Below are 26,696 nucleotides of genomic sequence, written 5' to 3'. Positions count from 1 at the left end.
AAGTTGAATCAACCTACTTGCCAGAGCTTTACTACCCAAGTTTGTTCTGCATTGCAGAACTCACTGTCTGAGCTTACATATTGAGAAAAGCCACTTGGGTGAAAGAGTAGATGGCTGCCAGCACTGGTAGAACTATTTATCAGCAAGAGTCAGTTCACCTTTAAGAGAGGAAATTGAAAAGAAACCAAATAGGAAAGTCTATATTGATTTTACTTGTACTGTCTCGAACTAGTTTTTGTACCCTTTTGAATTAATTCTTTGTGGAAGTCTTGAAAGAGTTTGAGATGCATTTAGCATGCTTGCTTCCTTGCTCTTTCCATTGAACAGAGTGGCTTTTAGTTTGTTTGTTTCCAACTCAGCTAACTTGACACATTCTTGAACTTCTGCAATAGCTCCAGTCAATGGCACAGATACTGGCTCCACACGCTTAGTCAAACTGTTATAATCTGCAATGAAAGAGTGGAAAATGAGATTATGCAGTTCTTATAAAGCTATCAAAGTGTTTTGAATAAACTTTACTTGAAACATTTCAGTTTTCACATTAAACTGAGGGATAAGCAATGGATACCGCTTGGCATCTTGGAACTACATACAAGCCACATTATTCGAGTAGTCCTTCCACATCCTTTTGATATCAGCCACCATTTTGTTCATCAATTCGTTTGAAAATAACCAAATTAATATAAGGAATCAGCTAACCACCAGCTATGCTGGCTTTTGATATGGTTTTTCATAAGCTTTAAGTGAAAAGAATTGCTGGGATAGGGGACAGAGGTGAAAGAGTGTTCTCTTAATAAAAATATACTGTGTAGAAAAGATGATATAGACTTCCAAAAGTTCTAAATTGAATCCAGCTACTTCAGGCTACTGCTACAGCTACATACTGTTAGAACTACTACTAATCCCGTACACTAACATTAGAACTACAAGGGCTACTACTGAAACAACTTGGGCAAATTCAGCCATTTGACTGATGAAGGCTTGAGTACTATTGTTAGGAGGGCTACACAATTCTGTCAGGGATTTTCTGGTCAAGTCTTCTGAAGGTGATTTACTGCTACATTTAAGGGATATAAAACTAGCTGACGTTCCTCTGTGAACAATACTATCGGTACTGATTAGCACTGGTTTCTCACAATTTTCCAAAAAGGAAGAACAAAAATATGTATAGAGAAAAGGAAAGGGGAATTAGAATAAATTGTTCCAGCTGAAGGCTAGCACTGAAAAATATTGTAATTGATATTGACAGTTATCTATACGAAAGGAAGATAGCTTGGTTATCCTTGGGTTTTCCTTTGGTCATGGTCTTAGCATGGCTGGGAAAGTCAGATTTAACAACTCGTTGATCCAACAAAAAGTCCCAAGCTCCATAATTTGCAGGATTTTCTTTCAATGCTTATGATTCATACAGGAAATTCAACCCTTCGAAAACTGTGTTTAATCATCAGGATTAAAATAACTTTTGTAGATTTCAGGACTCAAGTGTTGGCAATTCTGGGCTCCAACTGCTGCTCATCATTGTGGCTTTAATGTGTTGCCCACATCTTCCTCAGGATTCACCTATTTCAAATTGACTTCTGATTTTAGTGAAGAATAAATCAGTATTTCATTTTTAAAACTCGTAATTTGCAACAAATTTCTTTTTAAAAAGTTGAACAAAAAAAATTATGCAGGTCTCCTTAACTGGAGAAAAAGATATGTAATGAACAGGTCACACGGGATAAAAGACATGGATAACAACAGCTTATGCTGGATAAAGCCTGAAAATAACTTAATTGTTATGAGTGAAAATAATTTCTTAATTTAGATGATGACAAGGACATCATCTGATGCAACCATCATCAGCATTTAAAGTTTGGTTAATGGTTGGTAGGAATTGACTTTGGTGTGGAATTGAGTTTGTTTCCATTTTGTTTCAAAGATGTTTATTATTTACTGTCAACTATGTAGGAGGAGCAGGAGCACATGTTTCAGTATTCAATCTTCAGAATGCTCGGACCAGATATGGCACCAAGTACTGATTGAGCTGATTCACTGATGATGCGGGAGCACACAGCTGTTTGTGTTTTAAACAAAGATTCACAGTAAAGTCATTTTGATCAGGTTAGCTCACATGCTATATTTGAATTACTTCTATGCAGGAGAGAGTCAGCAATTAAATGCTGCTTTAGAATAAATATAAAATGATTACCTAATGACATTGTTTGGTTGACCACTTTCTTTTTGTCTGGAGTTTCAGATTCTGTGTACAAAATTCTTAAGGATGTTTTTCCATTGCTTGCTTTGGATAAATTGGAGGAACTATCAGATTTTACAGAGTTCTTTACTGCACCCTGCTTAGATACTTTGGACTTTTCCATTCCTTTTGCTTTTTCTAAAACACATAACTGTGGCTCTTCCTGGAATGCCTCACGTTCATCTCTGCTGCCCTCAATTGCAGCATATTTTTTTCCTGACTTTTGGTTTTTAGGTCCTAATTTTGTTTTTTGTTTGGGAGTGAAAGGTAGTTTAGAGGTAGATGAATGTTCATTTTGTAACTCTTCCTGCAGTTCTGCCATATTATTCTTCAAGGGAAGTCCATCAGACCTTCTGCCAACTTCTTCTGGTTTGACTGGTTTGCTCGCTTTGGAACTTTCTTTGTCCTCCAACTGTTTAAGAAAGAGCATTGGTTCACTTAGTAATTTGTCTTGCTTTTCATCTGTGACAGCAACTTCTTTTCCTGCCATTTTCTTATGTTTTCCTTTCTTTACTACTTCCTTTATGTTTGAGGCAGATTTGTTTTCCTGCTTATTTGGCTTGTGGCTTAAAACTGGGGTCTTCCTTGGTATAGTAATCTGTGACTCAAAACTGAAGCTCTCCTTTTCCATCAATTCAAATTCAAAGTCATTACACTTGGGGGCTGAAATACCAGGTGCAACTTGTGCTGATGGTGGCATTACAAAAAGAACAGGTCTGTGAAAGGAATGTGAGAAACTGGATTAAATTAGATACCATAACCCAGTTCTTTTGATACTCATATAAATGCTCAATCCCTGCCTCAAAAAAATTCTGACTTTATTCTGTTTATTAAACTAGTCTTTCTTTTGTTACAGATCATGGGCAGAAGGACCATGACACTTGAACTAATGGTTTTATTTCACTTAATTTTCAAGCACTAGTTTTTGACTTTCTTCCAGTCATTGAATTAGCATTAAAATTCTTTCACAAGGCAACAAGGGGTCTTTGGCCAGAACATATTCAGTCCAGGGTCCAGTTTCTGTGCAAAACAATTGTGCATAATGTTCTCAATTATCACTCAGGGTCAAATGCTTCCCCATTGTCAATTTTATATTTGAATGTAATGGTTACAAAAAATATTAGTTTCTGTTTTCTGAACCTCTCTACATCTCTGTCCTCCACAAAACCAATCTCTTTGATCAAGTTTTCAAAACTCTGCCAATATCTCCTCTTTCAGCCTGGTAACCATTTTTGTCTGACTAGACTACTGTGAAGCACCTTGAAATGTTATTCTTTGCAACTGCAAGTTGTTGCTGTTATTGTAGTCTCTATCTTGAAAGGAGGATGGTTACACAGCAGCATTTTAACAGTCAGTCATGCACCTAGTCTATCTCGATGCAATGTTGTGAGGTATTATGGTCTCCTTTGAGAAAACATAACACCAATTTTCAAATAAACGCAGGCTTCAAAATTAATTAATTTGCACTTGATTGACAGCTGCTTTTTGAATCAGAGAAGTCAGCAATCCAAAATGCAAGATGCACCAGGGCATAAAAGCAAGGATAGGTTTAAATCAGGAGTTTTTCCAAAGGTTGTCTTTAAGGACAGTTGGATACAGTCTATGAGTAAAGTCTCTGAGTGTTCTCAAAAATTAAGGGTTGGTGGGAGAAAACTCCGAACTAGAGTTCGGAATAGCAAGTTTAATTTTTTTTTTAAAAAGAAATATCGTGTTTAAAAATATAATGGATGGAATTACTTTTGATTTACTTGAGTTGCAAACTTGCAATCTATTGATGGAGGTAAAAGCATTCTATCATAATTCCACGTTATATCTGTTAGATTATTTGCATCCTTACTTATTGAATAAATTTGCCAATTTTAAACACTGAACAAGATTTTGCAATGCTCTACTACTTTCAAATTATGAAGGCATTAGATATCTGGTATATAACAGCAATATCAAACTGTAAAAAGCTATGCAGTTCATTTTCCAGGCACATTACAAAAACCACTGTGAAAATTCAAGGTAAGCATAGAACACTCGCAAACGTTTAAGATGAGGGTGATGTGAAAAATGAGAGCTGAAGTTATATAGCATAAGGTGGTTTATAAAGACACAAAAATTTAACAGTAACAACATCTGAAACACTCTACTATAAAGAATTCAGAGTTTAAAAGCTAGACTTTCGGAAATTCTTCCCAAGTTCTGATGACTGATTCAGATGATGACTTGCTTTGAATTCCCTACTTAGAGGGGCACAGCATTAAGTATTACATGACAACAAAACCAAGTGAATTAACTGCAGCAGTGTTTGGATGTGTTCCTCACTTAGCATGTGGAAGTGAAAACATAAGAACTAGAAGCAGGAGTAGGCAATTCAGCCCCTTGAGCCTGCCCCACCATTCAATACGATCATGGCTGATCTCATTTCAGCCTCAACTCCAATTTCCCGCTCTCTCCCAATAACCTTTCAACCTGTTACTAATTAAAAATCTATCTAACTCCTCCTTAAATTTATTCAGCATCCCGGCATCCACTGCACTCTGAAGCAGTGAATTCCACAGATTCACGAGCCTTTGAGAAAAGTAATTCCTCCTCATCTCTGATTTAAATCTACCACCCCTTAGCCTAAACCAATGGCCTCTCATTCTAGAATGCCCCACAAGGGGAAACATCCACTCCACATCTACTTTGTCTATCCCCTTTAGCATCTTATATACCCCAATTAGATCTCCTCTCATCCTTCTAAACTCTCACGAGTATAGGCCTAAACTGCTCAATCTCTCCTCATAAGACAAGCCCCACACTTCTGGAATTGATCTAGTGAACCACCTCCAATGCAACTACATCCTTCCTCAAGTAAGGGGACCAAAACTATGTACAGTACTCCAGGTGAGGTCTCACCAATGCCTTGTACAGTTGCAACTCTATTCCTTTAGCAATAAATGCGAAAATTCCATTTGCCTTCCTTATTACCTGCTGTACCTGCATACTAGCTTTCAGCGATTCATGCACAAGGACACCCAGATCCCTTTGCACTCAAGCATTCTGAAGTTTCTTTCCATTTAAATAATAAGTCGCCTTTTTATTCTTCTGACCAAAATGGATAACCTCACACTTTTCCACGTTAAACTCCATCTGCCAAATTTTGGTCCATTCACCTAAACTGTCCATATCCATTTGTAAATTTCTTATTTCTTCATTGCAACTTACTTTCCCACCTATTTTGCTGTCATCTGCAAATTTAGCTATAGCTTCTATCCCTGAATCCAAGTCATTAATATAGATTGTAAATAGTTGGGGCCCAAGGACTGAACCGTGTGGCAACCCACTAGTTACAGCTTGCCATCCAGAAAAAGACCCATTTATCCCGATTCTGCTTTCTATTGGTTAGCCAATCCTCTATCCAAGCTAATCTATTACCCCTAACTCCGTGTGATCTTATCTTGTGTATTAATCTTTTGTGCGGCACCTTATCAAAGGCTTTCTGGAAGTCCAGATATACTACATCTACAGGATCCCCATTATCCACTTTGCTTGTCACATCTCCAAAGAACTCTAGCAAATTAGTCAAACATGATTTACTCTTCATAAAACCATGCTGACTCTGATGGATTGCATTTGACTTTCCAAATGCCCCATTATTACTTCCTTAATAATGGATTCCAACAATTTCCCAATGACAGGCGTTAAACTAACTGGTCTATAGTTTCCTACTTTCTGCCTTCACCCTTTTTGAATAAGGGCATTATATTAGCATTTTTCCAATCTACTGGAACCCTTCCAGAATCCAGGGAATTTTTGAATATTATAGCCAATGCTTCCACCATCTCTGCTGCCACTTCCTTTAAGACCCTGGGATGTAGGCCATCAGGTCCTGGGGACTTGTCACCCTTTAATCCCAACAGTTTGCTCAGTACTTTTTCTCTAGTGATGGTGATTGTTCTAAGTTCCTCCTTCTCTCTATCCTCTGCACTACCTATTACTATTGGGGTGGTACCAGTGTCCTCCACCGTGAAAACTGAGGCAAAATATTGATTAAGCATCTCTACCATTTCTGCGTTCCCCAATGATAACTCCCCAGTCTCATCCTCCAAGGGACCAACATTCAATTTAGCTACACTCTTTCCTTTTATATACTTGTAGAAGCTTTTGCTATCAGTTTTTACATTTTGCTCTAGTTTTCTTTCATAATTTATTTTCACTATTGTTTTTTTTAGTAATCCTTTGTTGATCTTTAAAAGTTTTGCAATTTTCCAGCCTGCCACTGACCATTGCAATTTGGTATGCCTTAGTTTTTGCCTTTATGTTATCTTTAACTTCCTTGCTTCTTTCCCCCTCTTACCATCTTTCTTCTTCTTTGGAATCTATTTTACTTGGGAGGAATTGAATAACTCCTTAAATATTTGCCACTGTTCATTAACTGTCCTACCTTGTAGTCTTCCTGCCCAGTCCACTAGGGCCAAATGTGCCCTCATGCCTATGTAGTTACCTTTGTTTAACTCTAGAACACTAGTGTGGGACTCAAGTTTCTCGCTCTCAAACTGAGCTTGAAATTCTAGCATGCTATGATCACTCTTCCCTAGAGGATCCTTTACTATGAGATCATTAATTAATCCCATCTTATTACACAAAACCAAATCCAGATTAGCCTGTTCCCTAATTAGTTCCACAACATATTGCTCCAAGAAACAATCTCTAATACACTCTATGAACTCTCCCTCGAGGCTACCCTTGCCAATTTGATTAGTCCATGCATATTAAAATCACCCACGATTGTTGCCGTGCCTTTCTTACATGCTCCCAGTATTTCCTGGTTTATACAGTGCCCTACTGAACCACTGTTTGGGGACCTATAGATTACTTCCACCAGAGACTTCTTTCCCTTGCTATTTCTTATTTCTACCTAGACTGACTCGCCAACTGGACAATGTTCAAACATTCTTACTATCATGTTGGAAAGAATGTGACATCACAACATAAAGTAGCTCACAACAGAAATTCACACGTAAAACTTTAATTTCTTCAAAAATGCAGCCGGGTGTGTTGAAAGGCTACCATAGCAAATTAATCCACAAATTGTTTATTTTTCATAGAAAAATAGTCCCAAACAGCACAAAATACAAACATAAATCTCACATCAACAATTTTCAGTGTCATAGAAAGTTATACAGCAAAGAAACAGGCCCTTCGGCCCATCCTGTCCATGCCGGCCATCAAGCACCTATCTATTCTAGTCCCATTTTCCAGCACTTGGCTTGTAGCCTGTATGTTAAATGACATACTCCAATCACAAACAAGAATCTTAAACTTAAATAAAGCCAACTACTTATGTATGAATGGAGAACTGGCCAAGGTTAATTGGGCAAATAGACTAAAAGGTATAGTGGTAAATGAACAGTGGGAGACATTTAAAGAAACAATTCAAAATGTTCAACAAAAATACATTCCACTGAAAAAGAAAAACTCAGTAAGAAAGACCCATCTGTGGCTCACTCGGGAAGCTAAGGATAGTATTCAGTTGAAAGAGAAGGCTTACAATCTTGCAAAAAAAAGCAAGTCTGAGGCTTGGGAGTGTTTTAGAAACCAGCAATGGGCCTCCAAGAAGTTGTTAACAAAAAGAAAAAATAGAATGAGAACTAGCCTGAAATATAATAAGACTGTAAGAGCAAAAGTATATAAAATGGAAAAGAGAAGCTAAAGTAAATGTTGGTCCCTTAGAAGCAGAGGCAGGATGAATTATCGTGGGGAATGAGGAAATAGTGGAGGCATTGAACAAATATATTGTGTCTGTCTTTACAGTACAAGACACAAGTTGCATACCAGAGGTTGACAGTAACCCAGGGCTAAAAAGAGTGAGAAAATTAATATAAGCACAGAAAAAGTATTGGAGAAACGTAAGGGACTAAAATCCAACAAATCTTTGGGACCTGATGGCCTTCCCCCTAGGATTCTAAATGAGATAGCTGTAGGGATGATGGATGCACTAGCAATGATTTTCCAAGATTCATTGGATTCGGCCCCAGTCCCCTCAGATTGGAAGCTAGCAAATGTTACATTGCTTTTCAAGAAAGGAAGGAGAGAGAAAACAGTGAACTACTGGCCAGTTAGCCTAACATCAGTCGTTGGGAAAATGATGGAATCTATTCTTAAGGAAGCCTTAACAATGCACTTAGAAAAGCATTATATAATTAGAACAAGTCAATATTGTTTTACTAAAGAGAAATCCTGTTTGCAAATTTATTAGAGTTTTTTGAGGATGTAACTAGTAGGCTAGATAAAGGGGAACCATTAGATGTAGTATACCTGGCTTTCCAAAAGGCATTCAATAACGTGCCACATAAAAGGTTGATAGGCAAGATAAGGGCTCATGGAGTTGGGAGTAATACATTAGCATGGGTAGACGATTGGTTAATGGACAGAAAGAAGAAAGTGGGCATAAATGGAGCATTTTCAATTTGGCAGGCAGTCAATAGTGGAATGCTGCAAGGATCAGGGCTGGGATTTCAGCTATTTATAATCTTAAGCTTAAGTGAGTAGGCAACAAGATGGCAAATAGAGTATAATGTAGGGAAGTGCGAAGTTATTCACTTTGATTGTAGGAATAGAAAAGCAGAATATTTTTTAAAAAGTGAGAAACTTGTAAGTGTTGCTGTTCAAAGAGACTCGGGTGTGCTCGTACGAAAAACAGAATTTTAGCATGCAAGTACAGCAAGCTATTAGAAAAGCAAATAGCTTGTTGGCCTTTATTGCAAGGGGATTGGAGCACAGGAATAAAGAAATTCTGCTGTAATTGTATGGTGTTTTGGTGAGATCAATCTACAGTACTGTGTGCAGTTTTGGTCTCCGCAATTAGGAAAGGATATACTTGCATTCTAGGCAGAACAGCAGAAGGTTCACTAAATTGGTTCTTGAGATGAGACGGTTGTCCTATGATGAGAGGCTGAGTAAATTTGGATTATATTCTCTGGAGTTTAAAAGGAGAGGCAATCTCATTGAAATATACAAGATTCTGAAGTTATTTTGTTTAATATCCAAATGAAATAAATGAAATCCAAGTTAGAAAGATGAGAACGGAATTCATTTGTTTTTCCAGGTCAGCTTAGGGTTCCCAAGCCTTCTGGTTTCCACTGTACTCTCCAAAAATTGAGGGATTCCCAAGCACTGCTGCTGACAACTCAGGAGCAAAGTTTTGTATCATCAGTTTGCACACGTGCATCAGTACTGCAGTCTGTCTATATGCTGGAACTCTGGGACACTGTTCTACTTCCCCTTATTCACTCAAGTGCCAGTTGTACTAGACTGCTCTGTATAATTTACAAGCTCCAGACCGGTGAGGTCATGCTCACTGTCACAGAGAGCTGGGACCAGCAGGTGTCCGGAACGTTTAAATTTCAGCACATGGAGGCTGGAAACTTGGGATATTTTGGGGAGGTGGCTGGGGCTGGGGTAGGAGAAAAAAGATAGGGAACAGAGGAGATGACAGGAAATGGGGTGAGATGGAGACTGGGAAACAGGGGCTTGGAAAGCAACGGAGACTGAAGAATAAGTTGTCTTCACCCTCCTGCTAATGATTTCTGCAGCACAGAAAAATTAACTTCAACAGGGAGAGAAAGAAATATAAAAAGATTGAAAATGAATTTAAAAGGACGTGAGAAATAAAGTTTAGGTGAAAACAAAGTAGCATGCAAGCCTGTACAATTAATACCACAGCAACAGAACTGAAGAGAGGACAGAAGACGAAGACAAAATTCTGCATATTTTGTTTCTTTCACACATCATGTACTTTTGGATCAGAGATGGTGGACTGTTGGAAGAAGCAGTATATTTTTGGTGGTACCTGCTAAGTGCCTAGTGAGGAAGTTGTTCAGACATTGCTTTCAGTTCCATTAATTTCTCCAGCACTATTGTTTTAGTAATACTAACTTCCATCAATTCTGGTCTTTTTCATATCTTTGTTATCTCTTTCAATTCAAGTATCTATCCAATTCCCTTTTAATTGTTACAGTGAATTTATTTCCACCATTTTTTCAGGCAGTGCATTGCAGATTCAACACAGCATTAAAAAAAAGGTTTCCTTATGTCACCTCTGGTTCTTTCGGCAATCACCTTAAATCTGTGCCCTCTGGTTAACTGGAAATAGTTTATCCTTATTTACTCCTGAGAGACTAATGATTTTGACTATCTCTAAATGGGTTTGCCAAACCTCCAAGATTGGCCTGGAATCTCCAGGAATTGAAGATCAAACTCCAGGACATGCTGTGTACAACCTGGAGAAAAATCAACAGGACGTTAAAAACTATATACTTTTTGTCATTTTCTTTGAGCATTTCTATTTACCTGCTATAAAAATGTTGAAAATGTGAGAGAAAGGCTGGCTGAAACTGAAGCATCAGCTAATTGGATGATGAGTTTTTCATTTTCCAATTGTCGTAGGAAGTAAGTGGGTCATAAGGATGGATGGGTTGGCTAACTAATGCCTGGAGCAAGTGATGAAACCTCTAAGAATACAGTTAATCACAATTGACAACCCTGCCCCTAAAGGGCAAGTGTCCTCTTTGCCAAAATAGAGAGCCATGGACAACTAGAGGTAAGAGAAAACAAAGAAAAAACAAAAAAATCTTGGCAAATGGGAAACATACAAAGAAACAGCAAAGGGTGACAAAGCAGACTGCAAAAGCTATAAAAAAGGACAACAAAAAGAAACTTGGAAGAAGAGAGTGGCCAGAATTAAGGTGGGCCCCTTCAAAACTTAAGTATGGTGTTGTCGGTGAAAATAAGGACCTATTAAATAATTACTTTGCTTCAGTTTTTAAAGTAGAAGCAGAAGTCAGCATGCCAGACATTCCAAGGAAATGATGATTGAACCTGGGTCAGGAACTTGGCAAATTAATGTAGGCAAGATTAACAATAATGGAGAAGTTAATAGCGTTACAAAACAACAAATTCCCAGGACCAGAAGATTTCCACTCCAGGGGTTTAGAGGAAGAAGGCGAGAAATTGCAGACAACCAAATATAATCTCCCAAAGTTCTCTCGATCACAAACAGTTCCATTAGATAGTAAAATTGCATATCACTCCACTATTTAAAAAACGTGACAGAAGAAAACCAAAGAATTATAGACCATTAGCGTATCATCTGTTGTCAGGAAATTACTAGAGTCGACAACTAAAAATTGAAAACAACGACATTTTGAACTGATCATAGAGAACCAATGTGAATCTGTAAAGGGCAGGCCATGCCTGATGAATTTGACTAATTTTTTTTTTGAAGAGAAGACTAAAGTAGCAGAGAGGGGAAGCCTTATGCATGTTATTTATATAGACTTACAGAAGGCATTTGACAAAACCATAAGAGACTTAAATAAAAACAAAAAATGCTGGAAAAACTCAGCAGGTCTGGCAGCATCTGTGGAGAGATAAACAAAGTTAACATTTGAGTCCACATGACTCTTTATCGTAAGAGACTGTTATCTAAAGCTGATAACTTTAAAGCATAACAGCTTCATGAATTGAAGGCAAAAATTGACCTGGCAACAGGAAACAGTGAGTAAGGATAATGAACAGGTACTCTAACTGTCAGAACGTGACAAGTGGTGTTCTGCCAAGATCTGTGTTGGGGCCTCAATGATTCACTAGGTTCAGAATGACTTAGATGATGGGATGGAAAGTTGCATATGCAAGTTTGCTGATGACTCAGAGATAGGCGCTATTGTAAGCAGTGTAAGCGGAAGTCTAGCATTACAGAGAGATATTGACAGATCAAATGAATGGGCAAACTGTGGCAAATGGATTTCAATCTAGGTAAAAGGATAAATCAAGGTGCTTCCTAATTAATGAAAAGCTACCAACACTGGAGATCCAAGAAGTTTTCGGGGTCCAGGTACATAGAGCTTTAAAATGTCATAGAGAGAGGCAGGAAATAATCAAAAAGGCTAATGGAATCCTGGCATTTATATTTAGAGGACTAGAAATACAAGAGGGTTGAAGTAATGCTGCTGCTATACAATACCCAGGTTAGAGCACACCTGGAATACTGAGTGTTGTTCTGGACACCACACCTCAGGAACGATTTATCTTGTGTTATGATCCTTGACCTGACCCCCTAGATTTTGGTGCAATCTGGTTAGGGACCAATTACATTTTGTTTAAAGTAGACAAAGTTTGATATTCAAGACACTTGCTAAGAGAATAAAGCCGCAAAATTCCTCAAGTTTTGAACAAACAAAAATAAACTTTACGATACAAGGTCGAAAAGATAAAAACCATTTACAATATCTATCTTACACTCTTAACATTCAGACATTATGAGGTACGTGAGCTAGCACACCACACTGTACAATAAATAGCAAATGTAACCAAGAAAGATCCCACGGATTTCTCAGCAGCCCACCGAGACATCAGCAAACACCAAGCCAGCCAATCTCATTAAATCTGTCTCATGAGGGACTCCAAACTTTTCACTTCCGAAGATCAAATCTCTGAATCTTTCAAAGCTAATCCAACTTGGACCTGCTCAGCGATTGCACACCTCCCAGGGTTTCAATCTTGTCTCCCAAGACTCTGCTCTCCTGGATTTCTGAGTCTGCAATCCAGCCTCTACTGGCTGGTGCAATTTCAGGTCTTTAATAGCTGGCTAACTTCAATGGGCTGGCACTGCTTCTAGATTTCACCAAGTTCCAATCTCCCCAGCTACAGCAAGCTATAAATGGGTCCCGGGGCTTCTCCTGAACCCTAACCCCAACCAGCACAGAGCCAGTGACCTTCTCCCTACTTCTCAACTCCCCAGGGCTTCTCCTGAGCCCCAACTACACAGAGCCAGCTAACAGCAACACTTTTGTTGCATGGAGCCTGCAAACAATGGCGCTTTTCCGGTATTGCCTTATACCCATCTGCAGAATACACAGATAAATTGAAACCCTAGAACTTTAAGCTCCACCCATCTACTTAACAATGTAGCCTTCCAGGGCTCACTGAATCTTTTTAAATCAATTGCAGCTCTAACTCCAAAAACAAACCAACTCTTTGGGCTGTATTTCTTTGCAAGCAGTGTAGACACCTCTGCTCCAATTGCCCAGCTAAGTAAGCCCACTGCTGTTTTATAATCTTATCTTTCTAGCTGTTAACCCCTTAAGCCAACATGGTCCCAACTTTTTAAGCGTAATAGTCTTCAAGCTGCTTTAGTTTCACTTATTCCATATTCTACAATTAAACTTTAAACTTCCCAGAACTAAAAATTAAATATATTAAGGTGTATGAGGCAAAAGCATATATACGAAGTTAGGTCACAGATTAGCCACGGTCTCATTGACTGGCGGACAGACTCGAGGGCTAAATAGCCAACTCGTGCTATGTTCCTAATAGCTCTAACAAACTTCCCTTAACCTTCTTGGTTCTAGGAAGAACAACCTCAGCTTCACCAGTCTCTCCATAATACTGAAGCCCGTCATCCCTGGTACTATGGCAGTAAATCTCTTCTGCACTCTCTCCAAGGCCTTCATATCCTTCCTAAAGTGTGCACAATTCAACAAGCCAGCCACCCACTGCAAACAGAAGTTAGAGGGGACATGGCCAACAGCCTTTCCTGTCACCTTCAAAGATTTATGTATATACACCTCTACATCACTCCATACCTGCACCTCCTTTAAAATTATACCACTTAGTTCATATTGCCTCTCCTTACTCTTGGGAGAATGGATTTTTTTTTTAAATTTTGAAGGCGGCTGTGGGGGTCAGGGGTGTGTATATGTGTATGATTTAATTAAGCAGGGCAAGAGATTAATAGCAGTTAGGTTGTCTGGGGAATTTAAACCATTGAAAGGAAAGGGGTGTTACGTTTGAGGCACAACTAAATAGGTTGGATCTAAGATTTGCATTTTTAAATAAGTTGAGAGTTTACTTGAATATCAAAGGGGAGTCAGAGGTACAAAGGAACATGTTTGCATCTCGCAGGAGTTCCATAGGTAAATAGTAGTGGGGATATTATATTTTATTCACCCGAAAGCAAAGGCAAGATAGAGACAGAATCACACAGTGCAGAAGAGGCCCTTTGTACACCTTGTACACAGACATAAAAGATTTTACATTTGGAAGAATAAGAGTTTCAAAGAGGTGTGAGAACAATGGAATCTGAGATGAAAGGGGGGAAAAGGTATTTTAGAGTTTGCATGGAAAGTTTAGAATAGACATATTTGGAGCTGTTTGGGCTGTTGAGCTATAGCTGGAGCTCTGGGCTGGCAGAGGATGATGTTTGAATCAGCCATCCAGTCAAGCCAGAAAAGTCTTGGGCTGCAACAAGCAGTTTTATTCTGAAGTGCATTCCAATGCAGAGTGGAAGGAGGTAGAGGTCATGCGGTATGCTTTAATTGAAGCTACAGCAGTTTGCCTTGTGTAATATTACTAGATTTTTTATAGTTAACAGCTATAAAGGAGTGTTGCCTGGAGGTGTTTATTTGTGGGTTTGACCAAGTAGGGTGTCGTTTTGGGGAATGTTTTGTAAGACTAGCCTGAATTGTGCAACTGCAATCTTGTGTACTCAAGTTTTCTTTTAGTCTTGTTAATAAAACTTTTACTTTTAATTTTTTTAAATCCCAAAAGTGGTACTGGACCTCTTAATGTTGAGATCAGTACACTATTTTCTCGTTTTCAGATTACAAAAAAAAGGGTATGGCTCATAAGCAGTGTTTCCCTCTGGGATTTGGTTTGTGCAACAATTAACACCAGCGGTGGTCATAACACACTTCCAAGCAAAATGTATCACTTCACACTTTGCGTTAAACTTAATCTATCACTTATCTGTTCATATCCTCCTGAAGTTTGTCACTATCTTCCAATTCTTTGATCAGGCACTGAGATGTACACTTACAGGAAGTGCACTTCAGAGCTAAGTTGTGCAGTCAAAAGGTTTACTATCTATTAAGTTTCACAAATGGAAAAATCACAGGCTATAAGACTGCAGATCTCTGCTGCTTGCATCAAATTGTGGAAGTCAGCTTATAACCTTTACTACAACTTATTCATTCTCAGGACCTCAACTATAGAGCTCCTGATCTAGCTGCTTTTTTGCCAGTTAAAATCTCAAGGCTTTTGAAATCCAAGCTTGGTGTCATGGAATTGCTAACATCCTGACTTACCTTATCTTCTTTACCTTGTGCAGCCATGGTGGCATTCTGCCTTTCCACCTGTTTTTTTTAAAAAGCAGCTTTGGTGTCAGCCAGGGGAGCAGTCATGGTGCTATCAGTAGCCTCAACACCTCTGGATTATTGAGGGGAAAATAAATAAGCCACAGTTCCTATCCTCACCACTGTCCAGTGACCCTTACTTTAGTCAAGAGGAGAATAGGATTCAGTTTAGCTGTAATGGTCCTCAAAGTTGAACAGCCTCCTGAAGGCCACTTAGTGTTGATGGAACCAGCCAATGTTTTCGGCACAATGGAGTAAAAATCATAGTGAGAGTCTAAACATTTAAAGACAAGCTTACTTCTTTCCAAAACTGTTGAACGAAGTCTTATGTTTTTCAACACCTGAAGTGGATGGGGCTATATTCTTTTCTTTGATTGCTGCCAGAGGACTCCTCAGCACTACAGGTGTTAGACTAGTGTTAAAACAAAGCCTGCAAAACATAATTTGGTATACCAGGCTCAGCATGATATAAACTTCAGAAAACAGGCAAAAGGAAACAAGAGTTTTTAAAGAAGTAATGCCTTTTGAGTTACCAGCTTTACAGAGTGATATAGCTGGTATTCAGGGTATTATGAGAAGGAAAAAAGGCTTTTAGCAGGTACAAGGGGAGCAAATCAGCAGAGGCATTAGCGGAGTACAGAAAGTGCAGGGTGGAGCTTAAGAAAGCAATTACGAGAGCAAAGAGGGGATATGAAAAAGCTCTGGATGGTAAAAGTAGGGAAAATCCCAAGATATTCTATGTATATCAATGAGAAGAGGATAACCAAGGAAAGAGTAGGGCCCAAAAGGGCAATCTGTGGGTGGAGCCAGAGGACATCGGTAGAGTGTTGAACAAATACTTCACATTCGTCTTCACCTAAGAGAATGAGGATGAAGGTATCGAACTCAGGGAGAGAGACTGCGAGGTTCTTGAGCAAATTGATCTAGGGAGTGACAAGATATTGGAGGTGTGGGCAGGCTTAAAAGTGGACAAATCTCCAGGTCCAGATGATTTGTGTCCCAGATTGCTGAGGGAGGCAAGGGAGGAGATCGAAGGATTCTGACCCAAATTTTTAATTCCTCTCTGGCCACAGGGGAGGTGCCAGAGGACTGGAGAACAGCTAATGTGGTTCCGTTATTTAAGAAGAGTTGTAGAGATAAGCCAGGGAAGTACAGGCCAGTGCGTCTTACGTCAGTGGTAGGGAAACTATTAGAGAAAATTCTGAAGGAGACAATCTATCTCCACTTGGAGAGGCAAGGTTTGATCAGGGATAGTCAGCATGGTTTTGTCAGAGGGAAGTCATGCCTAACAAATTTGACTGAATTTTTTAAGGAGGTGACCAGGTGTGTAGATGAGGGTAGTGCAGTTGATGTAGTTTATATGGATTTCAGCAAAGCCTTTGACAAGGTCCCACATGGGAGACTTATAAAGAAGGCAAATGCACATGGGATTCAGGGTAATTTGATAAGGTGGATTCAAAATTGGCTTAGTTGTAGGAGACAGAGGGTGATGACAGAAGGATGCTTTAGTGACTGGAAGCCCGTGTCTAGTGGCGTACCACAGGGATCTGTGCTGAGTCCCCTATTATTCGTCATTTATATAAACAACATAGATGACTATGTGGGGGGTAGGATTAGTAAGTTTTCAGGTGACACAAAGATTGGCCGGGTGGTTAGCAGTGAGGTTGAGATTCTTGAGCTACAGGAAGATATAGATGGGATGGTCAAATGGGCAGATAATTGGCAGATGGAATTTAACCCTGAAAAGTGTGAGGTGATACACTTTGGAAGGAGTAATTTGACAAGGAAGTATTCAATGAACAGCATGACACTAGGAAGTTCTGAGGAACAAAGAGACCTTGGCGTGTGTGTCCACAGATCTCTGAAGGCGGAGGGGCATGTTAGCGGTGTGGTGAAAAAGGCATTTGGGACACTTGCCTTTATCAATTGAGGCATAGATTACAAAAGTAGAGAGGTCATGTTGGAGTTGTATAGAACCTTGTTGAGGCCACAGCTGGAGTACTGTGTGCGGCTCTGGTCACCACATTATAGGAAGGATGTGATTGCACTGGAGGGGGTGCAGAGGAGATTCACCAGGATGTTGCCTGGGATGAAACATTTAAGTTACGAAGAGAGGCTGGAGAGACTTGGGTTGTTTTTGTTGGAGCAGAGAAGACTGAGGGGCAACCAGATCGAGGTGTACAAGATTATGAGGGGCATGGACAGGGTGGATAGGGAGCAGCTGTTCCCCTTAGTTGAAGGGTCAGTCATGGAGCACACAAGTTCAAGGTGAGGGGGGATGTGAGGAAAAACCTTTTTTATCCAGAGGGTGGTAATGATCTGGAATGCACTGCCTGGGAGGGTGGTGGAGGCAGGTTGCCCCACATCCTTTAAAAAGAATCTGGATGAGCAGTTGGCACGTCATAACATTCAAGGCTATGAGCCAAGTGCTGGTAAATGGAATTAGGTAGGTAGGTCAGGTGTTTCTCATGTGTCGGTACAGACTTGATGGGCCTCTTCTGCACTGTGATTCTGTGATGAAGTAAACTGTTCCACAAAGTATATAGAAAAGTATACAATTTGTAAGCTGCTTGACTTTCTATCCTGTAAAATAAAAATACATCTCTATTTTCTCTGAAGAATGAGTTGACATTGGAAGGTTAGAAGATTTACTACTGACTGTTGATATTGCCCAAGTCTAAGAACTATCATTCTACTCAAACTAAGCCACCAGCTTTTATACCTCATTTTTGGTTTAGGTTCTTGCGATAAGCTTGAAACATTTGGAGTTGAGTTTATAACTGATGTTTCTGCATTATAAGTAATCCCAAATTTTTCCATAGGGGACTTATCTGCCTCTGGCACTAGGTCCTTCACTGCAATGAGCTCTTCTGCTTCATCAATGAAGTCTCTTCCATCATCACCATCACCACAACCACGTACACTGGCTTTTTCATCATCAAAAGCTATTGGTACTAGCCGAGACTCCATTTGTTTATTTGAAATGCAACAACCTTCAAAGAAAAAGCAAAGAAAATGATCATCCTTGTAGAAATTATACAAACACCTTGTAGAAATTATACAAACAGCCGTTGGAAAACAAAAAATTCCAGATTTAATTAAAAAAATAAATTCCATTTCAATTTTCACCAAACAATTTGGACCATCTATTTTTTTTAATCTGTAAAGCACCAAGACTGACTGGTGGATGCAAAAAGGCACATTACACAGGGCAACAGCTACTTATCGTTACCAGCAATCACTAAAAACCACAGCAGCAGCACACTTACCAGCAGCATGTGTGAGGCAATGACTTCAGTTATGATTTAAAGACAAACAACAAATGGCATTGTCAACAGAAAAATACTCAAACATATCAAAGTTTATGCAATGATACAGCTTAAAAAAGGAAAATTAAAAATGTTCTTTCAACACACTAAATTTCATTCCACACGTTAATTCGCCCTTCTAAAGATTAACCTCTTATTTGCAATTGAATTATCTGCCTTGTCAATGTGCTACATTGCTTAAAGAGAGTGCTTTATGTTGGGTTCCTCCAACATTAAAAGAAATTCAACACAATGTTGAAAACTTTCTCATTGCTAATTTTTAAAATGGATTTTCTGCTGAACCAAAAAGGATGGCTGCTTCAAGTCATGTGACCATAAGGTTGGCCTTTTGTTCTGGAAGCTACCACCAGGAGTTACAAGAACAAAAGAATTTCTCACTCAATCTGTGGAATTTCACATCTTATTGTACAGACCTCTTGTAATCAACGAAAGCAGAGGAAGTGCAGGTGAACTGGTTCCCCAATCAGAACTATCACAAAAGAGAGAAATCGATCGTAACCATTATACTGGAATAGATGCTAATAACCACCAGTCTCTCTCCTGAGGAGAAACAATGGAATTCTGGCCAGAAGCACAGAAACTGATTGTTAAGCTCAAATAACCAATATGGGAAGATGTCACATGACCCAAGCCTCTTGCCATGTTGAACAATTTTAACATTACATCTTTAGCCTCACACGCAGTCTGCTGTTTAACATTCAACTGGTGATCCACCAAGAATGAGAACTCCAGCAAAACAACAGTCTCTCCCCAAGTTTGTCACTGCTGGAAGATTCCCTACCATCACCTGCAGAAGCAACCCAGTCTTATGTACCTACTTCATCTTGCAGTATCAGCACCAACTGTGAAGTGAATTCTACAATTCCGGGCTTCAGCCAGCTGAACTCAAATCCTACATGAAAGAATTCCTCATTGGGCTCTGACTCTGGAAATCATGTGAACTAATATTCATTTCTGTGGTTCTTATACTGTTACTATCCATTGTTGTAAAACTCCTTTTCTTATTATTCCCCCAACTTTAGTGTGTGTGCACACGTGTGCGTGTGGTAGAGTGCGAAGTTGCAAACACTCCTCCCCCAGGTTTTGAATGTAAAATAAACTAACCTTCTGAGTTCATCATAATGAGAGTTTGCTGCGGGTGATTATTAAATTGGATCACACAAATCAAGGGTTTGGTAAAACATGCAACCGCATACTTTAAAAATAATTCAAAACACTTTCTGCTTACAGGCAGGTGGTGAGAGGAATTAAGCACAGTTTGCCTGTCTCTCTCCTGTCCATAACATTTGAGACATTACAGCTTACAGCACCTGATTTGCATTTCATCAACTTTTGAATAAAACTGTTTATTTTTAATAAATATATATTTCCAGTACCATCCTATTCCTAGTTCTCACTATCATTGACTCACTCATTGGGAAGTTTAAGGCAAGCTCTGGATCCTAGGGGTCATGAACTCCACTTATAGGAGTAGTGAATGACAGTGAACCTGAAAAATCTTCCAACATAAAAACCAAAGATCTGACCATACATTACTTTAAACATTCTTTTTTCTGTTTATTCTGTTCCAAGTTCACTTTTTTTAAACTAATTTTGTGGCTAAAGGAGTGGTGCGGGAAAGAGGGGTTCCATTTCGTGGGGCACTGGCATCAGTATTGGAACAGGAGGGATCTGTACCGTTGGGACAGTCTCCACCTGAACCGATCTGGGACCAACGTTTTAGCGAAAAGGGTAAATAGGGTGGTCAACTGGAAAGTGTTGGGGGGGGGGGGGGGGGGGAAAGAGGTAAAACTCCAAGAAGTATGACTAATGGGAAATAAAGCAGCAGGTTAGTGTGTTTGTGTGCGTGTGTGTGTGTGTGTGTGTGTGTGTTGGGGGGGCGGGGGGGGGGATTCAATTTCATGGAAAATTATGAAAAAACTGAAGAAAGGAGACCCAGGAAAGGCTATTAAAGTGTCCAGAACACAAAATAGGACAGAGTGTTTGGAAAGGGCTAGGAATCTAACTTCAAGCACATCAGATAAAGGGATGACAATGAGAAAGGGGACAGGAAATACAGGACTGAAGGTGTTGAATCTGAATGCACGCAATATACGTAATAAGATAAATGAGCTTGTGGTGCAGATCGAAATTGGCAGGCATGATGTGGTGGGCATCACAGAGACATGGCTGCAAGGGGATCAGGACTGGGAGCTAAATATCCAAGGATACACATCCTATCGAAAAGATAGGCAGGTTGGCAGAGGGGGTGGGGTTGCTTTGTTAGTAAGAAATGAAATTAAATCGATAGCAAGAAACAATGTAGGGTCAGATGATGTAGAAGGTGTGTGGGTAGAGTTGAGGAACCGTAAAGGTAAAAAAACCATAATGGGAGTTATCTACAGGCCTCCGAACAATAATCAGGATGTGGGGCACAAGATACACCAGGAGATAGAAAAGGCGTGTAAGAAAGGCAAGGTTATAGTGATCATGGTGGATTTCAATATGCAGGTAGACTGGGAAAATCAGGTTATTAGTGGATCCCAAGAAAAGGAATTTGTGGAATGTCTACGAGATGGCTTTTTGGAGCAGCTTGTGGTGGAGCCCACTAGGGAACAGGCAATTCTAGATTTAGTGATGTGTAATGAGGCAGATTTGATAAGGGAGCTTAAGGTGAAGGAACCCTTAGGAGGAAGTGACCATAATATGATAGAATTTACCCTGCAATTTGAGAGGAAAAAGCTAGAATCAGATGTAACAGTATTACAGTTGAATAAAGGCAATTACAGAGGCATGAGGGAGGAGCTGGCCAGAATTGACTGGGAGATGAGCCTAGCAGGAAAGACAGTGGAACAATAATGGCAGGAGTTTCTGGGAGTAAATTGGGAGACACAGCAAAAATTCATCCCTAGGAAGAAGAAGCATACTAAAGGGAGGACGAGGCAACCATAACTGACCAGAGAAGTCAGGGACAGCATAAAAGCTAAAGAGAAAACATACAATGCGGCGAAGAGCAGTGGGAAACCAGGGGATTGGGAAGCCTACAAAGACCAACAGAGGACAAATAAAAAAGAAATAAGGAGGGAGAAGTTTAAATATGAGGGTAAACTAGCCAGTAATATAAAAGAAGATTGCAAGAGTTTTTTTTAGATATATAAAGGGTAAGAGAGAGACAAAAGTGGACACTGGGCCGCTGAAAAATGGCGCTGGAGAAGTAGTAGTGGGGAACAAAGAAATGGCGGAGGAACTGAATAGGTACTTTGCGTCAGTCTTCACGGTGGAAGACACGAGTAACATCCCCAAAGTTCAAGAGAGTCGGGGGGCAGAGGTGAGTTTGGTGGCCAATACCAAGGAGAAGGTGCTAGGAAAACTGAAAGGTCTGAAGGTGGATAAACAACCTAGACCAGATGGATTACAGAGTTCTGAAGGAGATAGCTGAAGCGATAGTGGAGGCTTTAGTGGTGATCTTTCAGGAATCATTGGAGTCAGGGAGGGTCCCAGAGGACTGGAAAATCGCTAATGTAACCCCCCTGTTTAAGAAGGGAGTGAGGCAAAAGACGGGAAATTACAGGCTGATTAGCCTGACCCCGGTCGTTGGTAAGATTTGAGAGTCCATTATTAAGGATGAGATTTCAGAATACTTTGAAGTGCATGGTAAAATAGGGCAAAGTCAGCATGGTTTCATCAAGGGGAGGTCATGCCTGACAAATCCGCTAGAATTCTTTGAGGAGGTAACAAGTAGGTTAGACAAAGGAGAGCCAATGGATGTTTTCTACTTGGACTTCCAGAAGGCCTTTGACAAGGTGCCGCACAGGAAGCTGCTCAGAAAGATAAGAGCCCATGGTGTTAGAGGCAAGGTACTAGCATGGATAGAAGATTGGCTGTCTGGCAGGAGGCAGAGAGTGGGGATAAGGGGGTCCTTCTCAGGATGGCGGCCAGTGACTAGTGGAGTTCCGCAGGGGTCAGTGTTGGGACCACGACTTTTCACTTTATACAGTAATGATCTAGACGAAGGAACTCAGGGCATCCTGGCTAAGTTTGCAGATGATACAAAGATAGGTGGAGGGACAGGTAGTATAGAGGAGGCAGGGAGGCTGCAGAAGGATTTGGACAGGTTAGGGAAATGGACAAAGAAGTGGCAGATGGAATACAACGTGGGGAAGTGAGAAGTCATGCACTTTGGTAGGAAGAATAGAGGCATAGATTATTTTCTAAGTGGGGAGAGAATTCAGAAATCTGAAGTGCAAAGGGACTTGGGAGTCCTAGTCCAGGATTCTCTTAAGGTTAACTTGTAGGTTGAATCGGAGTTAGGAAGGCAAATGCAATGTTGGCATTTATTTCGAGAGGGTTAGAATATAAAAGCAGGGATGTGCTGCTGAGGCTTTATAAGGCTCTGGTCAGACCACATTTAGAATATTGTGAGCAATTTTGGGCCCCGTATCTCAGGAAGGATGCTCTGGCCCTGGAAAGGGTCCAGAGGAGGTTCACGAGAACAATCCCAGGAATGAAAGGCTTAACATATGAGGACTCTGGATCTATACTCGATGAAGTTTAGAAGGATGAGGAGGGATCTGATTGAAACTTACAGAATACTGAAAGGCCTGGATAGCGTGGACGTGGGGAAGATGTTTCCATTAGTAGGAGAGACTAAGACCCGAGGGCACAGCCTCAGAGCAAAGGTTTTAGAACAGAGATGAGGAGAAACTTCTTTAGCCAGAGAGTGGTGAATCTATGGAATTCATTGCCACAGAAGGCTGTGGAGGCCAGGTCATTGAGTGTATTTAAAGAGTGAGATGGATAGGTTCTTGATTGGTAACGGGATCAAAGGTTACGGGGAGAAGGTGGGAGAATGGGGTTGAGAAACTTATCAGCCATGATTGAATGGCGGAGCAGACTCGCTGGGCCGAATCGCCTAATTTCTGCTCCTATGTCTTATGGTCTTATAATTTTCAATTATGCCCTCTGTCTTACCGGTTTTAAGCTTTTGGGTTTCTCCTTTGTCCGAGATTATTCCAGTTCTTATTTGTCACACACAAGTCTCAACTTAGACATCTGCAAACATGCCATCCTTGCTTTTAGACCTAGGCAAGTTTTTGATAACATATTCAAGAGACAAACAGGAAACCCGGTCCAGTCATTTCTATTAGCTGCTAGACTTATGCCTCTAAGTATGCACTCTATCTTCAAAATTTGTATAGTATTGCATTAAAACTAAGTTTAAAATATCAAGCAAACTTCTTTAAAAAGTTAAGAGCTATGTAATTTACATTCTTTCACCTAACTCTTTGCAACACAAATAATTGTTAGAGCCTACTTAATCTATCCTTAAGTGATTTCAAACCAATTCCTCAAACAGACAATTTACTTTGAACAGGAGTTCCTTTTCATATTCCACAAAAGACTAACTAGGACTTGTTGTATTTTGAATATCTGACCATAAAATTTTTTAAAAGTTCAGTTTGAATATGACTGACTAATTAAGTTTCCCTCTCCAGTTTATATCCTGCAAACTCTACCTATCAATCCAGTAAAAGCAATAAACTGCTGAGCTAACATTGTTACAAAAGGACAACATGAAGCAAAGGGTACAAACCATTGTTTTCCTTCCTTTTGGCTGTGAAAGATTCTTTAACATGACAAGATTGGTTATTTTCAGGTAGTTGCAACTGTGATCTGGCAGCAGATGATTTCTAGGAGGAAAATGTTTTTTTTTTTAAATATATATTAAAAACTCTCCTTTGTTAAGTACATTTCACAAGTATCCTGACCTTCATTTTCAATCATTGCGCCACACATGGCCTAACTTTGAGGAAAGCAAGGTGGGTTTTGTTTGGTACACTAACAGAAGATGAGTCTCATTATAGTTGGACTAAAAGGACAAGCAGCGAAAGGCATGAGACCGTCCTTTCACCTCTGGGATTTAGGCTTAAATCCAACCAAAATTGCTGGAATTAAGGTCTTATTACCCTGTTGGTTAGCTAAAATTAGCCGAATAATATCAACCCAATTCAGAGTAGGCACAGTGCATAAAACATATTATACAGGTGCTAATATGGATAAGTGCTGCAGGAAACATAACAGAGGATTGGAACTAAGATACATTGGAAGCTTTCACAGTGCGATTAACTGTGTGTGCCTGGTCCTAAAATCTTGGATGTTGACAATGAGTGCCAAAAAGATTCCTCCATCTCCTAATAAAATAGCAATCCTAAACATAATCTACAACTTTACCATGTTGGAGAAAATAACATAGCAATCACACAATATAGAAATCCAATGAAAGATAAGTAAGAGATGAGAGAAAAATCAGGAATTAGTGATGCAGAAACCATTTAAGATTTTTTTTTAAAGAAGTAATGAATCTAGTCACCTTTTTACCCTGAAGATCCTTTGGAGATTCTTTGACTGGGTTTCTCCTTTTTGAAAACTGGATTTCAAAGTGGGATGTAGAATCCAGCTGTGAACCACTGTTATTAATACTGTCTGAAAAATGGTTAAGAATTAATACCTGTAAATTATTTTTTTTTCAATCTTTCCTAACAAGGCCCAAATTCAAACACGAAGGATTATAACAGTAGCCAGCTATGCTGCAGCAATGTGGCTACAGCATGGACAAAAACAAATTTCTCAACTTAATACATCACACTAAACGTATAGTGTGGTATTCAGGTTAATAGAGTCTGTTGCAGTTTGAAGATTTCTTAATAATTGATGGTCATAGTTGGATATGGCAGCACCATCATAAAGAAGTTGCATGCTTCAAGGCATTTCACTGGCAGAAATAGGATTCTGCAAAGCAAATAAAAAATATAAAAACAAACAGTCCTTTGCGACAAAAATCAGCTCTTTGGGGTGTCTTAGATACATAGCGTAAAGGTGACTTCCAAAATCTAGAGTGAGGATGACAGCAGTCTTTTTTCCACTGCATTTCCAGATGGAGGTTAAAGGCCAGCTGTCTGCAAGTACCCAAGCAAATTCTTAAATCTAAAGATGGGCCATGATGGGGAGATGATTGTGTAGTGGTATCGCTGGACCTAGTATAACGCTGTGGGGGCCTGGGTTCAAATCCCACCACTGCAGATGGTAGACTTTGAATTCAACAAAAATATGGAATTTAAAGTCTAATGATGACCATGAAACCATTGTCAATTGTTGTGAAAACCCATCTGCTTCACTAATGTCCTTTTGGGAAGGAAATCTGTTGTGCTTACCTGGTCTGACCTACATCTGACTCCAGAACCACAGCAATGTGCGCGACTCTTAAATGCCCCCTGAAATGACCTAGCAAGCCACTCAGTTGTATCAAACTGCTACAAAGTTTCAAAAAGGCATACCTAAAAATGAGGTGTCAACCTGGTGAAGCTATAACACAGGACTACTTCCCTGCCAAACAGCATATGTGAGAGAGCGCTAAGCGAACCCACAACCGACAGATCAGATCTAAGCTCTGCAGTCCTGCCATATCCAGTTGTAAATGTTGGTGGACACTTAAACAACTCACTGAAGGAGCAGACTCTGCAAATATCCCTATCCTCATTGATGGAGGAGCCCAGCACATCAGTATGAAAGTTAAGGCTGAAGCATTTGCTACAATCTTCAGCCAGAACTGTCAAGTGGATGATCCATCTCGGCCTCCTCCGGAAGTCCTGATGCACACTGATGCTAATCTTCAGCCAATTCAATTCACTCCATGTGATATCAAGAAACAGCTGAAAGCACTGCAAAGGCTGTGGGCCCTGACAATATTCCGGCAATAGTACTGAAGACTTGTGCTCAGGAACTTGCCGTGCCCCTAGCCAAGCTGTTCCAGTACAGCTACAACACTGGCATCTACCCAGCTGTGTGGAAAATTGCCCAGGTATGTCTTGTACACAGATAGCAGGACAATTCCAACCCAGCCAATTACCACCTCATCAGTCTACTCTCCATCATCAGTAAGGTAATGCAAGGAGTCAGACAGTGCTATCAAGTGCCACTTGCTTAGCAATA

The 26,696-nt window shown here is 39.9% G+C and overlaps 1 protein-coding gene and 1 long non-coding RNA gene across 4 annotated transcripts in view; one reads left to right on the top strand and one right to left on the bottom strand.

Annotated features, from left to right (window-relative positions):
* The window catches only part of LOC121276912, a 66,209-nt gene extending 46,359 nt beyond the window's left edge, over nt 1–19,850 (top strand). The window contains exon 2 of the long non-coding RNA XR_005942749.1: nt 18,222–19,850. This is a non-coding gene — a long non-coding RNA (uncharacterized LOC121276912). The remainder of the gene's footprint in view (nt 1–18,221) is intronic.
* Nucleotides 1–26,696, bottom strand: part of LOC121276910 — a 144,881-nt gene that overhangs the window by 78,381 nt on the left and 39,804 nt on the right. Inside the window, exons 4-9 of one of the 3 annotated variants that reach the window (XM_041185556.1) lie at nt 25,078–25,190; nt 24,301–24,397; nt 18,122–18,392; nt 15,698–15,829; nt 2,192–2,973; nt 242–446 (exon numbers count right to left, since the gene is read on the bottom strand). In XM_041185556.1, the coding sequence (XP_041041490.1) occupies nt 242–446; nt 2,192–2,973; nt 15,698–15,829; nt 18,122–18,392; nt 24,301–24,397; nt 25,078–25,190 (1,600 nt within the window). The remainder of the gene's footprint in view (nt 1–241; nt 447–2,191; nt 2,974–15,697; nt 15,830–18,121; nt 18,393–24,300; nt 24,398–25,077; nt 25,191–26,696) is intronic. The other 2 variants (XM_041185555.1, XM_041185557.1) reach the window with 2 other exon arrangements.

The sequence above is a fragment of the Carcharodon carcharias genome, chromosome 4 (assembly GCF_017639515.1).
Source record: "Carcharodon carcharias isolate sCarCar2 chromosome 4, sCarCar2.pri, whole genome shotgun sequence".
Lineage (NCBI taxonomy): Eukaryota > Metazoa > Chordata > Chondrichthyes > Lamniformes > Lamnidae > Carcharodon > Carcharodon carcharias.
This window is presented reverse-complemented; position numbering and strand designations above follow the sequence as displayed.